Below are 17,308 nucleotides of genomic sequence, written 5' to 3' on the forward strand. Positions count from 1 at the left end.
GGATGCCAGAGTCTAGAATTACAGTCACAGAACTGCAGACCAGTTCTAAGCGGGGAGGTCACCTGTGAAGCCCTTTTCATTTGAATGGCGGCGGGGGGGTGGGGGTGTCCATGGTTCTCTGGCCATGAAGACAGGGCTACAGGTGAGGGATGGGGAAGAAGAGCTCAAGGCTAGAATTAGTCCACTGTTACGGGGAGATCACTCGCTATTTTATAGATTATGTTTTATAGTATTTTACAGTTTACGAAATGCATTAAACATATTGAGCTCTTAATCTTCAAAACCTCATTACAAGGGAAGCTTATTAGCTTCATTTTGTAGCTGATGTTCGGTAACTGGCCAAGGTCACAAGAGTTGACCCAGGGCTCAAACCCAGGTCTTCTGGCTCCAGGATCTGTGTTCTCCATCAACACCTCACATGCAGGCAGACAGCCGCTTGTGGGAAGAATGAATGGATGAAGGACTCTCTCCCAGCTAGATACTATGAAGGATATAGAGATGAATACTGCTCACTTTCAAGAAAACTGAAAGGACCTTTTCCCCCCTTCTCCCTCCTCCTAACCACCCCCACAACCACAATCAAGGTTGGTTAGCACCTACTGTTGGTTTTACAAGAATAGATGAATTGTTTTTCAAACAGTGTGGGTGATGCTTGAGAGCCAACCGAAGGATGGGGTCTCCCGAGAGCATTTCTAAGGCCCAAAGTGTAGCTCGTTTTGCAAAAACGTTCATAGAAGCTCTAACTTTTCATTCATACCACCAAGGAGATATTTGATTGTTTCCTGGAAAGGCTAATAATGAAAAGCTCATAAATACTAATGAAACACTGTAGATGAGCAGCGCTCAGCAAGTAACGTGGGGGGCCTAGAATTCTTAGATTAAAAAATATAAACAATACCTTTTAATTGAACTTTCCCCAGACAGGGTTCCCAACTCTTAATGAATACTCTCTTTGGATATGGAGAGTAGACGCAATTAAGTACCTTCAGGAATCCAGAGGGGAATCATTGACTTAGCTTTAGCTTGAAAAGAAATCTGTTTACTCACAGGCTATTTTAGGTGCCAGGGGATGGATGAGTTTGAGACAAAGGTTGGGATGGGTGGGAGGGCCTGGAACATTGAACTAAAGAAATAATTCAAAGGCATGCTTTTATTTCATCCAACTAAGCATCCTAAGTTGGAATTTGCTTCTTCTATTTGCCTTCTGGCATGATCCCTCAATGATAATAAGATCCCTGGAATGTACGAGGCTCCATGATGCCAGAAACCTTACCATTGTCGTTCATTCCTGAATCCTCAATACCTAACACAATGTGTGGCACATAGTAGGTGCTCAATAAATGTTTGCCAAATGGATGAAACATCTTTCTCTTAAAACACCTACCAGAAGTTTTCAGATTCTGTTATCTTTTCCTGAAGGGCAGCTCTGATCACAACATCCTTCTGTTATAAAACCCCCCAAATAAACACACCCTATGAAGGCCCCCTCTACCTTGGCCACAGCCTACAGTCCTTCCCTCTCCCACCCTGAGCTCCAGGCTCACCAGAAGGCCCCTCGTTCTCCTGCTGATGTTCTAGAATTTTCACTGCCTGGAATCTTTGAACATCCTTTTCACACGTTTTTCTGTCAAGATCCTACTCATCTCTTAAGATGCTCTATTCTCAAGTGGCTCTACTTTTATGAAACTGCCCTAATATTCTCCAAGGGCTTGATGCCCTTCTTCTCCCTCCCTGGCTGAACCCAAGAGTGGGCTCTGATTCACATATGCTCCCCACAGAGACCAGCACGACCCCTGGCACAGCAAAGTTTGTCAGCAAGTGTTGTCTGCTGCTGTCTAATTGAATCACAGAAATGCAGTGCAAGGAACATCTGGTCCCCGAAAGTGTACGTGTAGGGTCAGGTTAGAGAAAAGCACCTAACAACAGAGCAGAAAAATCCCTCTGGATGGGCCAAAGAATACTGGGCCACGCAAGGCTGAGGTCAAAGCAAAGGTTATAGCAAAGGGAGAAGGAGAACCCAGAGGAGAGGCAGGTGGTGTGAGAAGGAACAAGCAGCGAAGTGGCCCCGCTGAGGGGCTATGCGGAGCCCAAGGGTGGTTTTCCCCTATAAAAAGCCTGTATGTTTGCTGGTGTGTGGCAGGTCCATGGCGCGAGATGTGCCCAGACACTCAGAGGGGCTCAGGCAAAGCCTCCAGCAAGGAGATAACTTCTCAGGATGCTCTTCTTTGTTGCATGTTGAATTTAAGTCCAGGTGCCATATGCTTTCTATAAACCTCCCCTTGGGCGGGACTGGATTTTTACTGTATGTATCTTCATGCATTTGTGAGGTGTCTGACAATGCAAAATAAATCTCTTTGTTAGTCTTCTTCTGCAACAGACGGGCATAAATGTTTCAGTCAACCTGAGGGATAGCAAAGGATTGTAAGATTCTATAAATTCTGGGCTACTTGCCAAAAATGGGTTAATTCCACACGAAAGAATAGGAGGCCCAGAGCAACACCTGTGAACGGCTCACCTCTCGGGGATCAGGGGCCAAACCTCCCAGAATCCATAAGCCCAGCTGTGCCACTCCCTCCCTGTGTGACCTGTGCCTCCGTCTCTTCAGCTGTAGGGTGGGGGGAATAACTGTACCTCTTTCATAAGGTTGTGATGAAGACTAAATGAGTCGATAGGTGCAAAGTGCCTAGAACAGTGCCTGGCATATAATAAGGGCTAGCTTACAGCATGATGTCACGCTCCATGGGCCAAATGGCACAGGTACCAATTTATACAATTGCATAAACTGTATAAACAATGTTATGAGGGGATAGGTCCACATGCCTGCAGACCAGGACGGAGATCCTGGGTGTGCCTGGATGGATACATGGGCACTGGGTACATAGGACACTTACAGAGTGTGTTATCCACGGAATTAGACCCCCAAGGACAACCGCTGGGACACCACGTGTAACACACCACCCAGGTGTGTAACACACACATTTATGCTCCAGTGCAGGAGAACCCAATAAAGCCCAGACTTCCAAATGATTCTGGACCCAGGTCCCCCAGTGCTTCCCTCCATGCACAATGCACCATCCCATTGCTCACTTAAAAGATAATTTACATGAAGGTGATTTAGAAAAGTAGCAAATAAAATACAAATATAAAGTCATCATCCTTAGTTTTTCTGCTCGCCCAGCAGCCTTAGGAGAGTGCTGGACCCATTGTTCAGAGGTCTGGGTGTTCATCACAGCTCTGTGTGTCCCCAAACATGCCACCTCAACACTATGGGCCTCAGATTCTGCATCTTTAAGTGAGAGAGCTGGTCAGGATGATTTATAAGGTCTACAGCCCAGGCAATGTCTTTTTTATTTTCCTGAGCAATGTCTTATGCCAAGAGGTCTCTTCAATTTCTTTGAATTATCCTTGTCCTCCGAGTCTTGTTTACACCCGAGAACCTGTGGATTCCAGAACTGAAGGCGCCTCTAAGACCTTATACTTGAGGGCTGAGGCCTGAGATATAGGTAGAGAGTTGGAGAAGGTGCCACAGGAAGAGGGGCCACTTTGGACAAGCAACCAGAACAGTCCCGGCTGTAAGCTGAGCTCAGAACAGGAGTAGAGAGACATCCAGGGACCTCATCGCTGTTTCCAAGCACCATCACTGATCAGCCTGCAAAATTCTTTCCACTGCAAAGAAAGGGAACAGGCAGGGAAGGAGACTTGGGAATCTTTGGCTGGGGGACAGAAAGCAGAGACAAGGGTAATGAGGGAGAGGAAGGTAGAAACAGAGAGAACTGGTTTCCCACACAAAGCACGATGAGGCACAGGAGTGGGGTATAAGGAGGGGGGAGACACGGAGCAGGGAAGAGAGCACGAAGGGACAGCAAGGAAGGCAGGAGTGAGGCAGGATGAGGACTGATGACCTCCTAGCCTGGGGAGGTCCAAGTCCCCTATGACAGCCAGCAAGACTTGGACATTCTATCTTGTGCTTAAGCTTTTAATTAGTGTTGAAAATGGCAAGTTCATAGAAGGTCAGATATGGAGCTGTCCTGTGGGGAGTATGTATTCAACACCTATCAGGTGAGCTGCAGTGGAGAACTGCTCCTGTAGAGGGTCCAGGGACCCTTAACCAGAACACTGTGAATACACACATTGATTTATTTATCTGACAATTGCAGAGCACTTACTATGTGCCAGGTCTGATATGCTATTAATTTTTATATCCTAAGCCCCATACAGTTGTACATAGCAAGAATTAGTTAATACTTAATTGACTAAATGCATGTGTTTATCTTGTTTATAGAGTCTCAATACAATTTCAGTGAACTCTGGAAACCTTTGATTTCCTCCCATTTCCTAAGCCTAAAATCGATGATGTTATTAAAAATCACAGACCATTCCCACTGCGTATCTCTTAAATTATCTGTTTTTCTCTCTTTAGGTGCTATCCGTGGCATGCCCAAACCCAAAGCTGGTAGAGGAATAAGTTACAAGTGGGCAGTTCTGCAACCTGTCATGCCCAGGCCTTGCTGGTGAGCTGAGAGGCTCCTCTGGTCCCATCTAGCCAAGCACCATGGAGAAAATCAGCGCCTTCTTTAGCGCCATCTGGGACACCATCTCGGCCAAACACCAAGAGGGCCTCTTCAACAGCATCTGTCTAGGCATCCTCCTGGGGCTGCCCCTACTGGTGATTATCACCCTCCTCTTCATCTGTTGCCATTGCTGCTGGAGCCGGGCAGGCAAAAGTGGCCAACAGCCAGAGCGAAACAAGGGGAAGAAGAAGAAGAAAAAGAAGAAGAAGGCTGAAGAAGACCTCTGGATCTCCGCTCAGCCCAAGCTTCTCCAGATGGACAAGAGGCCATCACTGCCCGTCTAGTTAGACAGGAGGCAGAAGGGTCCTCCCCTGGGGGCTCAGCTGCCTTCCAACCTCACACAGGGTAGGGAGGAGAAATCCCTGAAGTGATGCACTCACATCCACAGAGGAGCTACTCAACCAAGGAGCAAACCTCAGACTGAGTATCCCCATGGAGGACATTCCCGGGGAACACGTGGACAAGTCTTAGGTGCTGTCTCAGCATCTGTGTGTCCAATAGCAATGCTCTTTACTACAGACTCAGGCATGCCTTCCACCCACCTCTGGCACATTCCATATGCAAAAGCACAAGGAACATTTATCCATACATCTTGACAAATCTCCCAAATGCACACACACACACACACACACACACACACACACACACACACGCATATATTCAGGCAACAGGTACCTGGACAAGTATATACTGTTCATCAAATGGTCACTGAATGTCTACTTTGTACAAGGCACTAAACAAGGCAGTACATTATCTGCTCTTAGAAAAACATCTCATAGGAAAGCCTGGCAGACCCGGGCACACATGCACAATTACATAACCAGACAAGAGGCCTACGCACTGTCAGTGCCGTACACCACTCAGGTTAGAGATGTCTGCTCTTCTGTTCCCATCCCTACATAGCCTTTTACTGGGGATCTTCATATTAGGACATTCCAGCAACCTGGTACAGCCCCTGTTCCTGTATATTGATACAGACACACCAAGTTCCTGTGCTTCTGACCTCTCACCTGGGAGGAAAAGTTTAAAGTGTGATGGATCAAAATTCATCGAAAGCTATTGTCTTGCACATCGTGACAAGGTCCTCAACACCACTGATGGCTGTTCAATGTAGTCCAAGACCTCTCTTTGAGATGCTACCCTCAGCACCACTCAGCAAGGCTCCCTTCTCCAAGCAAGGACAAACGGCTCCTGGTAGCAACCGCTAGGAGGCCATGGAGACCGGGTGTACGCCATCCACTTCAGTGGACTACCGTTGTATACCTGTGCAATGTATGTTTCACAGATGGGAAGGGGATGCTACCCCTGAGCTAGGGATCCCCTATGAAACCAAAGGTTTTCAGCAGGGAAGGAATTAGGACAATCACAGGTACAGTCTCACAGAAGGCACACTGGAAACAATTTCATAAGGTTGTCATGGATGCATGGTATGTTGCAGATGGGATGCAGAAGTTACAGGGTTTAAATGAAAGTAGGACGAAGCTATACAGAGGTTGATCAATATTTATTTTGACGCTCAGGCAAGTGCCTTCCACACAGTCGGTACTCACAACTGTCTGTGGATGCTGTCGGATACGTGATGATGTTAAGGGTAAACTTGTAACCCCTCCCCAATTCCCCCAAGTGACCTTCCCTTCTAAGTGAGCCCACTAATTGCTGCAACAGATGGAAGCTGGGTATTGAATTCCGCAGGAGGAGGGTGCATGCAGGACCAAGGGTCGGGTTGACAAGTCTGCCCTGAGAGCCATGAGGACATGTAAGCTAGGTCCGCAGTGAGTTGAGGAGAGTGTCTTCCCACCGGGCTGAGGTTGGGGGCGCCGAATTAATCCACTCATAGGGTGAACTGGTTGGTATTTTGATTGTATTGTGACCATATCACAAAGATGGATAATTTCCAACTTGGGAGCAGGTTGGGCTCTAAAAGTTCATTTGCAAATCTGCTGGGTAGCTCTCTTGAAATATTTTCCCACGGAAGCTCTTCTAAATGGTGGTGAAATTGCAATTTAATTAACAATGTAGCTCAACTATGATATTTATAGAAGCAAAAGCTAAATCCTGAAAGACTGTGTTCATGGAAAAATGTATTCTATTTGTTCCCTTGGGCTAGCTGGTACTCAGCTGCCCTCCAGGTAAAGTCCAGGTCTAGTCCTATGGACGGGAGGTGTCTGGTAGCAACCGCTGCACCAAGGTCTTCTGACAGATGACCCTGTGAAGCATAATTCAGGCCTGCTTGTATTTTAAAAACAGTCATGTTCACCCTCTCACCCTAAGTGGCCTTAAATACCCTGGGCACTCAGGCTCCTTATGCATAAACCTCTTTGACCAGAGAAAGAAGCACCCTCTGATGCTCTGTCCCCTTGTCATGTGCAGACTTGTCGTAGAGCATCTGGCTGTCCCTTTCACATCCCAGGATGACTTGTCTTCTCCCCACACAACATGCATGTGACTCCCCACATACCCCACTGCCCAGCAGGGTGAGTTGCTCTTTCAGTCTCCAACTCTCAGCCCCCCTAAAACGGATGACTTGGGGGAGACGTGGAGGCTGATGGCCGAGACTGGTGTCAGCTATAATCTAGGAGACAGGATCTCCGGGATCAGGGACCGCACAAGTGCCATGGTTGCCTTGACAACCGGCTGCTAGTTTGAATTGAATAGTAAGAGAGCAGTCGGTCGTCATTGCCATGACAAGGCCTCTGTCTCCAGGGGCAGTGCCCCACTGTCTCCTCACAGAATGGACCTGCTCTACGTCCAGGTATGAAACAGCCAGAAACACACTTCTCAGTTGCTTCTGTACCCAGGTTTGGAGACCCAAACCCTGAAAGAGGCTTATCTTTTTCCCACCCAACCTCCCCGAAAACCTTCACTGGAGTACCGAGAATAGTCCCGGAGTGTGATACGTCCGCAAATTTTTGTTGAATTCGTGGGCGCATGAAAGGAGCTCAAAGCAATAATTGGAGTCCACTACCATTTCTTCCCACTTCATTCTCATCTTTCTCTCCCCTGTTTTCTTCTCTTATTCCCCTCCTCTCTAGGCACCACCCCAGCTCCATTCCTCTATCCCTCTCCATCTTTACTCCTTCTTCCCAGCCTCTGTCCCAGAACTGCCACTGGCAGCCAGGGGTGCCTCAGGACTGGAGCCTGCTTGGCCCATCTTGGGGAGGTTAAGCTAACAGAGGGCAAAAAGGATGGTAAAGAAGAGGCTTCCTAAACCAGCCCAGGCTGGGGGAGGAGCCCCCAGGCCCAGGACTTCTGAATGGTCAGAAGAGGTCTTTCTGCCACTGCTTAATGGATTCGCTTTGGGTTTCTTGGGGGGAGGGGAAGATGCAGAAAAAAGGGCAGTTACCTCTTCAGGAAGAATACAAATGGTCCAAGTTGTATAGTATTTGTCAGTATTTTTTTTTTTCTGGAAAATTCAAACACACCAAGAGAAGAACTTATTTAAATAAAATACTTTGAAAATGAAAAGCCGTGCCTGGCCTCCTTACTTATGGAATCAGATAGTTATTTTCTTGACATCGGAGATTACCGTCTCCCAGACATCACTCAGAATGATGGATGCAATGACTTCCTCTGGGACACCAAACGCCCAGCCATCCCCAGGCACTGCCTTCCCCGGCAGAGTCAGAGGTCCAAGGACCAGGGATGAACTCTCGCACTGCTACCTGCAGAGCAGACACCTCGAAGACTAGGCACCCTCAGAGGTGCCAGGTGCAGAAAAACACACCGATGTTCCTTGGCAACACTTAGAGAACATTCCCATCAATGAGGTCAATCAATGTCCTCTTAAAGGAAAAAGGGGAAAATAGCAAAGACTAAGTAAAAACAGACTTCTGAGTTAAATATGGTGCTGGAAAGGAGAGAGACCAAATGCTTCTATAGTAGCTGCAAGGGAGACAGACAGATAAATAGAGGAGAGTAGGTGGACGATATAGAAATAGAGACAGACAGACACACACGTGTATGAGTGTATAAATGTATATCTTTTTCAAGTCGGCCATCGCTTTGCATTGGTTAAGAAATGTAATGAGTTAGATGCTCCTGATTCCTCCCTTGATGATGCTAAGCTGTCATTAAAGCAGAAACTATCTAGAGCAGTGCGGTCCAATAGAATTAGGAATGATGGAAATCTTCCTACCCTGTCCAATATGGTACCATTAGCCATATATGGCTATTTAAATTAATTAAAATTAAATAAAGTTAAAGGTCCAGTAGCTGAGTTACACCAGCCACATTTCACTTGCTCAACAACCACACACGGTTGGTGGCTAGCATCCTGGAGAACATGGGCCGAGAAGCTTGTGGGGGGAGGGGTCAAACACGCTGGCAAAGCACCATGTTTACTGCACTTCAAGCACCTAGGCAGCCCCAAGCCTCATCTCTTCCGACGCAGGCTGATTATTCCTGTTGCTGTACTTGATCCCTGGGCTCCCTTCCCCATCACCACACATCCCATGAGCAACTGAGGACAGAGACCCTTCACTCAGCTCTCTGATCCTTCCTCCAGGACTTCTAAAACTTTCCACCCTGGAGGAAGGAACGTTGCCCAGACAGCATCTGGGGGAGAGGCAGCTGCTGTACATCTGAGCGGATGCCAGAGCTCAGTGCCATCAGCTCCACCTGCCCAGGCTCAGCCCTGACCCTGGGGGTGTGAATGTAAATTTGGACAATGCTATGAGCATTCTCAACTCACCAGAACCCTCTGCACTGACCTCTTGCCCTTTGCCCTTAGTATTATTCCCAGATTCAAAGTCACAGGATTACAAGATTGAAGAGTCCCTTTAACACAGCTTGCAGTCTCTGCCATAGGTTCAAAGGGACGTTTTCAAATACCTGTGATACTTCATTCAGGAACAGCCATGCATGCAGGTGTCTATCTAACTCCCTCTTGAGGCTATTTATTCCATTAACATTTTTTTAAATAAATTTATTTATTTATTTTTGGCTGCGTTGGGTCTTCACTGCTGCGCGTGGGCTTTCTCTAGTTGCAGAGAGTGGGGGCTTCTCTTCCTTGTGGTGCGTGGGCTTCTCACTGCGGTGGATTCTCTTGTTGCAGAGCACGGGCTCTAGGCACACGGGATTCAGTAGTTGTGGCTCATGGGCTCAGTAGTTGTGGCTCGTGGGCTCAGCTGTTGTGGCTCGTGGGCTCTAGAGCACAGGCTCAGTAGTTGTGGCACACGGGCTTAGTTGCTCCGCTGCATGTGGGATCTTCCCGGACCAGGGATCGAATCCATGTCCCCTGCATTGGCAGGCGGATTCTTAACCACTGTGCCACCAGGAAAGTCCCCCCTTTAACATTTTTGATTCTAGTATGTGCCAAGCACATCAGGTGGCAGCAATATAAAGTCATCTGGAGGGGCTCACAGCCTGGCTGTGGGAACAGACAAGCAAAGAGACCATTATAGTACGGTATGGTCACTGCTTACAAAGAGGGAAGTTTCAAAGCTGGAGTCAGGGCAGGCTGTGGGGAGACAGGGGGCGTCACTCAGAAGCTGTCCCCCAGAAGAGAGCTGCAGAGCAGGCAACTGGGAAAGGAGGGCACCATTTGCATCTGCATACAACCTGCAAGTGCAGCCTGGCGACGACCACTGTAAGTGTGGGAAGCTAGGACTGGAGTTGTCCAGACTCTGAGGCTAACTCCAACTCCCACTGTTGTGTAATTTAGGCCCAGGACTTAATCTCTGTGTAGAATTAATCTCTATCTCACAGGGATGAGAGGATTAAATGAGATAATGCATACAAGCATTCAGCACAGGGCCTGGCTTACTATAAGTGTTCAGTAAATGTTCATTATTATTAAGGACAGAAGGAAGATCATGAGAGAGTTGTGTCCTCGAAGTCAAAGGAGAAGAAACTTTCAAGAAGAAAGCCAGAGTCTGTAGAGTCAGATGGTACAGACAGGCCAAATGAAATAGGGACTGAAAATAATGTACATCTTCTATTCCCACTGATGTAATACGTTCCTTAATTTCACCACACACTGCACTGTCCACAGTATTATTAATACTCTTTGAATTAAGGGCTCCCAATTTACAGTATGTGACAGGTGAACTTCTTAAGTAGCTATCCCGCCTCACCTCAAGCCACCCTAGGGTGACAGTGCCTCCTGGTGGCCAGATCAGGAGAGTCTGAGTCAACATCTTTTTCACCTTAAAACAGTGTTTGCCTTAGAACATCAATCCAGCTACGTCACAGGTCCTCAAACTCAACGTGCTGAAGACTCACTGGGTTTTATGTGATAGTCACAAACCTGTCAGGGTCAACGATGCCACGCTCATTTGCTAGATAAGGGATTTTCATAACCCTAAGTCTTAGTTGCTGTTAAAACATATTGCTGGTGAAGTATTCCAGATTTTACATCGCTGCCTAGGAACGCTTCCCTAAGGACACAAGTTTTCCCATCACAACAAGATCAGACTGTATGGCAACGATGTTCCTGTGTTCCCAGCACTCTAGCCCATTCTCACCCCCATTAGAATTAGCCATTATGAGGCCAGAATTCTAACTGTCTTATTCAGCATTGTATCTCCAGTTCCTAGCGTGGAGCCTGGTGCATACTATATGCTAAATAAATGCATTGATTAGGGGGAAAAAAGAAAGAATCACTGGGTGTTTCTTACAAGTGCAGAGACCCAGTCCCCCTCTGCCCTTCTGCTGGATTTATTACATCTTGGACGAGACCAGACAAGCTGCTCTTCTAACAAGAACTCTAGGTAAATGACAGTGGTCTCTGAACCATACCTTGACAAATATTGATATTATCTAGATATTCAGAAACCAAAAGCAGTCTATCGTCAAATAAGTTTGTAAAGCACTGCATACCATGACTTTCCCACTCCTCCTTGGAATGTGCAATGCAGGTATCACACTAAAGGTTCTAATGGGTACTGGAATAAGGAAATGGTGTAACTCCACTGAACTCAGCTTTCCCAAGCTTATTTGACCACGTAACCTCTTCTTTTAGCACCTCTGGAGGAGCAAGGGTTCCAAGGAACACCGTCTGGGAAATGCTGCCGTGGAGGGTCTGTGTACCCCCATGCTTCATCTGTTCATCTTTTACTGCTAACACCTCAATCCATATCATCCCCAAGGAAACCCCTTTTGAAATGCAGAGATTTTCCTTTACCTTTACAAACCTTTCTTTCTCACTCTGTGATTTCTCTTTCTTCTGTGAGCCATAATAATCCTATCGGTGGTTATTCATAGCAAATATACCTTAGAGGTAGCTAGGGATACACCTCTATCAAGGAAAAAATAAAATCCAAAAGCTCTGAGTGAAGTTATGGAGACTAAAGGTGCAAGGCCTCTATCTTGCCATTCCAGAGTGCTTCAACCTCATAGTTATGGGCACTTTCAATACCTCATTTGACTCTTGCAGCAACTGACGCAGTGAGTAAATCAGGGACTAACGTCATCCCCATTTTATAAAGGAAGAAAGTGAGGCGCAGAAAGGTAAGCAACTCACGCAAACCTGGAAACCTGAAGACCAAAGTCTTCAGACTCCTGTCCTAGTGCCCCTTGTGCACACACAGGGCATCATGATCCAGGCCATTCTGCTGGTCTGGCCTCCTCAGAGACTGTTAACTTGCAGAAGCACCTCCTTTGGGTCAGAAACTTATAGAATCCCGTAACGGGCTCTGCCCACAAGCCTTCAGACACCCAACTGTCTCCTTCAGCTGTTCCACCGTGTAGCATGAGCCCTGACAGTTCTGTTTTTTCTTTTTTGTAATCCAAGTGCCTGATTTAAGCTTTGATTGCAGAGGCATCCATTTCAAAGAGGCACCCACTTCAAAGACCACTATGCAGGATAAACACACTGCCAGCCCCACAGCTGGACAAGGACCCAGGCCACCTCCCACACTGCGGCTCCTTTGTTTTAGAGATTCCGGTTGATTTCAATAGCTAACCATTTGGGCCTCTTGATTTTTTTTCTTCTTTTCCTGCACTTGAAATTCCCACTCCTATGTTTTAAATTCACCAGTGAAGAGCGAGTCCTCGAAATCCTAGGCCCCCACTGCAGACTCCAATAAAAGGAGAACCCTAGGCGTGCTCTCTCTCGAGCTCATTTTCTCTCTCTCTCCCTCCCACACACAACCTCACAATGTGGCCTCCTGTGTGCCGTGTAATTTCCAGGTCTTGCAAGTAATAAACCTTTATGTTTCAAAGGTTCCTGACGGCTATTGCTGAAGGGTATCTTACAATTATAATAAGAACTCAAGGGCCAGTCCAACCAAAACTTTGGGTATTGATAGGCTGAGACCAGCCCAGAACACAGAGACAGCTTTATCTGCTTCCTATCCTTCTCTAATCAAACCTAATTTTCTTCACCTGCCAAAATAAAGAACTGGTTTCACTCCACCGCTCTTTTACTTAAATTGCAATACTACAATACCTTTGTTTTCTATTTCTGTCATTATAAGTGCACTACAATTTATCTGCATTATAGAATGAACAGGCTTTTCTGGGCCAGCCTGAGAACCTAACTTCTTTATTACCATTGGCGGCGGAACTCAACCCATTTCCCCCGTAGCAACATCCAACCAACAGAAGGACTTTGGAAGTGGATTCACTTGCACTTTAGGAACTGCCTAAAACCCCTTCCAGGGGTGCCCCCCCATCCCCTTGCCGGACCACCAGCCCAGTGGGCCAGGTCGGGGGACAGAGTACCCGTCTCACGAGGCAGTCTCTTCAAAGTGTTTCCCAGTTACCTGTTTTGTGCAGCACCACTGCCTGCGCAACCACCAAGCACTGGCTGGACGCGGAGTCGTACCCCAGAGGCTGACTCTCCAGGTCATTCTACCCAGGAAGGAAGGAACGTGAAGACCCCCAGAACTTCCCTTTCTGGAGGAGAGGAAAGTGGCGCTGAGGCTAGAGGCTCCCGGTAGGACCACACTGCCATCTGCTGGCCCGGCCGCGTACAGCGCGCCCCGCTGCGCGGGGAGGCTGCCCTCAAACGTTATTGATTGATCCGCGCTTTTCATTGACAGAAAACACTCCCCATCCTCTCCACCGCCCTGGGGAAAGGCTTAAGGGAACGACTTGGAAATTCTTTTAGCGGAAGACTTCCTCCAGTAAATGACTACGTTTCGCCGAGAGCATTTCATTATTTATAATTGTTTTTTCACTGCCATGCTGTACCCGCATTGTCTCTCTTCAAACACCATACCTGGTCCTTTTCTTTCATGTCATCCCTTTGATCACAGTTCCTTGGGTCATTTTTTTTTCTTTCTCCCTTCAGCAGTTCCTAGCTTTAAGGATCCTTGAATCCCTGAGAATTCCAAGTTAAAAAGTAGAATTCCTGGGCTTCCCTGGTGGCGCAGTGGTTGAGAGTCCACCTGCCAATGCAGGGGACACGGGTTCGTGCCCCGGTCCGGGGAGATCCCACATGTCGTGGAGTGGCTGGGCCTGTGAACCATGGCCACTGAGCCTGCGCGTCCGGAGCCTGTGCTCCGCAACGGGAGAGGCCACAACAGTGAGAGGCCCGCGTACAGCAAAAAAAAAAAAAAAAAAAAAAAGAGGTAGAATTCCTTTTTTTTTTTTTTTTTTGGCCGCAGGGCTTGTGTGGGCGGGATGACCAGGGATTGAACCCAAGCCCTCAGCAGTGAAAGTGCAGAGGCCTAAACATGGGACCACCAGGGAACTCCCAAAAGTAGAACTCTTGACATCATGTGACAAACATAAAAGTTGGGACCCTCTTCCCAGAGGAAGCTACTGTCAAGAACAACCAGCCCTAAACTCTGCACGAAAGGATCCCTCCCCTCCCTTTTCCACCCACCCCCCTCAAATCCTGTTAATCCTTCCTCTGAAATATTATTTAATCTATGCTCTTCTTCCCTTTCCCACAATTTCTGCCACAGGCCAAGGAAGTCAGTACCTATTGCCTATTGTAATAACCCTTAACTTGTCTGTGAATCTCCACTCTTTCCCTAAAACAGCCCTCCACGCCTCCCCCTATTCTCTATGCTGTCACCAGACTGATGTTTCCAAAATACAAGCCTTACTACAAGTGTCACTCCAAGGTTTAAACACCCCTGAGTATTCTCCACTGCCCCCCTTTTTCATCTCAGCCATGGTTCTCAGCCCCAGTTGCACGTTAGAAGCCCCTGGAGCCTTAAAAAACTCAGAGGCAGGGCTTCCCTGGTGGCGCAGTGGTTGAGAGTCCGCCTGCCGATGCAGGGGACACGGGTTCGTGCCCCGGTCCGGGAAGATCCCACGTGCCGTGGAGCGGGCTGGGCCCGTGGGCCATGGCCGCTGAGCCTGCGCGTCCGGAGCCTGTGCTCCACAACGGGAGAGGCCGCGGCAGTGAGAGGCCCGCGTACCGCAAAAAAAAAACCCAAAAAAAACAAAAAAAACTCAGAGGCACAGGACTCAGCTGAGACCCACTGAAGCAGTGTCTCTGGAGGTGAAGTAGGATCAGGCTGGTAACAGCTCCAGCTGATCGTGCTAAACTGCGCAACCTGAGACCACAGTGCTTACATGGCCGAGACCAGTCCCTGCCCATCTCTCCAGCAAGGCTCCCCACCAGCCCCTCCTCACCCCACCTAGAAGCCGTCTTCCTCCCTCAAACACACCACACGCCACCCTTTTTCATCCTTGCCATCAAGTGTCCTCCTCCCAAGGTGCCCTGCCTCCCCCAGGCCTCTCGTTGCTCCCCTGGCAAACTCAGAGTCCCCCTTCCGGACGCAATGCTGACACCACGCCCACAATGCTCTCTAGGGCACCCCACTCTGTTCACAGCATTCTCCCCGTCGCAGTGCCCACCGTCGTGGTCTGTCCCCGTGGCCATCCCCACCACACTGCGAGCAGGGGCTGTGTTCTGCTCATCGAGGCTTTGCTAGTATCTTGCATGCAACAGGCAATGGCTCGGAGACTTTATCCGCTGCTTGTGATACTTGTGTCCTCGCTTTTACCCTAGTGCCTGGCTGGGCCATCTGTCCCTTCTATGACAGCTTTTGTTTTCTTTGGTTTGTCCTGACCGGTAGGAATTGTCCCTTAAGCTTCAAAACCCTGATGGCTCATAACCTGGCTCTAAGAAATGTGTCTGACCCTTGAAAAAGCAGGTCTATCCAGAAATCTATTCTGGGGCCTATATTCAACTACCAGAGCAGGAGTTGCCAGAGCTGGTCATGTTAAAATGAGGTTAGGCACAGAGATTTGGGTCTGGAATGTTCTCCTCAGTCAGACAAACATCCTTTGAAAATGAACTTCCCACCTCCCGCACTTTCTTCTTTGCCCCAGTGGAATCCTTGAAGGGTCAACTGAGGTTTTCTCTGTCCTGTCCCTTCAGGGCAGCAAGGACCCTACAGGCAAAAGAATGCAAGAAACAGCTCCAGTTTCCCACAAGCCCTCTTCTTGGCCAGCGGTGGGAAAACACCAGGGTTGGTGAACACAGATGGGGCTGTGCTGCTGCCACCATCACAGACGCCTCCTGAGCAAACAGGCCATCAGAGGGTGCCCCCTGCGCCGCCAGAGCCACTCAGAGAGCGGTCACCCATCCAACAGCAGCCCTGGCCCAGAGCTGCTGAGTCAGAAGGGCTGCGGCCCAGCAATCCTGCCCCACCAGGCTCACGTGACAAGTGCAGTTAAATTTGGGAAGCACCACCCACGATGCACCCGACCCCTCCCCCGCTCTGAATCATTCCAGGGTTTGATCCACTTTGCAAAGGAGGCTTTTCTTTTCTAAAAAGGCTGCACCCACTGGGATGAGCACAGGGCTACGGAGCCACCAAGGTGAGAACTTCGTGTGCAAACAGGAGACCAGAGGTCTCGGAACTGAGAAGCTGTGCAAAGGGAGCTTTAAAACGGACAAGGAAATTAGCTCAGCCTCCAGCCCTGAGGAAGTGGGATCAGACTAAAGACATCTGGCCAGTCTCTGCAAGTATCTACTCCTCAGAGAGGTCCGTGGAGTCCCCCACTTCTGCCACCAATTCCCCCTCCATCTCTTAATCCCACTATAATTTTCTTCCATGGCACTCATCCCTTCTGGGAATTGTACGTGTATCTGTTTTTTATTGTCAGTCTCCACAAGTAGAATCTAAGCACAAGGGCAGGAATCTTGTGTTTGGTTCACTCCTATAGCAGCAGGGCACAGAGTAGAAGCACAGAATAGGGCTTCATCAGTATTTGTTGAATGAATGAGTTAATGAGTGGATGAATGACAGCACACATAATCCAGTAGTGCAAGGACCATGTCTGGCTTGCTTAGCTCTGTGAGCTCACCGCTGGCTCCCCAGTGCCCAGAACACTGCCTGATAAGCAAGCAGACACTTAAATTCTCCTTGAATAGATGAGAGAGGTGCAAGCACGTTTTTAAACCACTAGCCCCAACGCTGACACTGTACTTCATCCAGACCACACTTTATCAGACCGAGAAGTTACCAGGGCATTGCTCAGTGCATGTGTGTAGGGAGCCGAGGGGATGCTGAAAATTTTAAAGGTTGACAAACACTGTTTCGGAAGTATGGCTTGGCATTCGGACAGAGGTTAAAACCTGGAGAACCTGAGGCAATAAACGACTCCAGCACCCTCGAGGAGGACCGCAGCTTTTAGGGCACTTGTCTTCCTCCCCACTCACCCACTTCCTGGTTCCAAATACCATTATTGGCCATCACACCAGTCAGAGGCCATGGCCAACCAAACTCCATTATAATGCACAGATGGTACCTTTGCTTGCACTTAGGTTAAATTTAGAATTCAAGTGTACTTATGTGGGGAAAACAACACAAAGCAAATGTTTTTTA

At 48.2% G+C, this 17,308-nt stretch overlaps 1 protein-coding gene and 1 long non-coding RNA gene across 4 annotated transcripts in view; one reads left to right on the forward strand and one right to left on the reverse strand.

Moving 5' to 3' along the window:
• The window catches only part of KIAA0040 (KIAA0040 ortholog), a 35,398-nt gene extending 27,362 nt beyond the window's left edge, over positions 1-8,036 (forward strand). For all 3 annotated transcript variants that reach the window (XM_019918679.3, XM_019918678.3, XM_019918680.3), the window contains one exon: positions 4,421-8,036. In XM_019918679.3, the coding sequence (XP_019774238.1) occupies positions 4,553-4,855 (303 nt within the window). In that variant the 5' untranslated portion in view covers positions 4,421-4,552 and the 3' untranslated portion in view covers positions 4,856-8,036. The remainder of the gene's footprint in view (positions 1-4,420) is intronic.
• Positions 1-13,406, reverse strand: part of LOC109552916 (uncharacterized) — a 371,016-nt gene extending 357,610 nt beyond the window's left edge. Inside the window, exon 1 of the long non-coding RNA XR_012331494.1 lies at positions 13,277-13,406. This is a non-coding gene — a long non-coding RNA (uncharacterized lncRNA). The remainder of the gene's footprint in view (positions 1-13,276) is intronic.
• Between the last annotated feature and the right edge of the window lie 3,902 nt (positions 13,407-17,308).

This window comes from Tursiops truncatus, chromosome 1 (genome assembly GCF_011762595.2).
Source record: "Tursiops truncatus isolate mTurTru1 chromosome 1, mTurTru1.mat.Y, whole genome shotgun sequence".
In the NCBI taxonomy this organism is placed as follows: Eukaryota; Metazoa; Chordata; class Mammalia; order Artiodactyla; family Delphinidae; genus Tursiops; species Tursiops truncatus.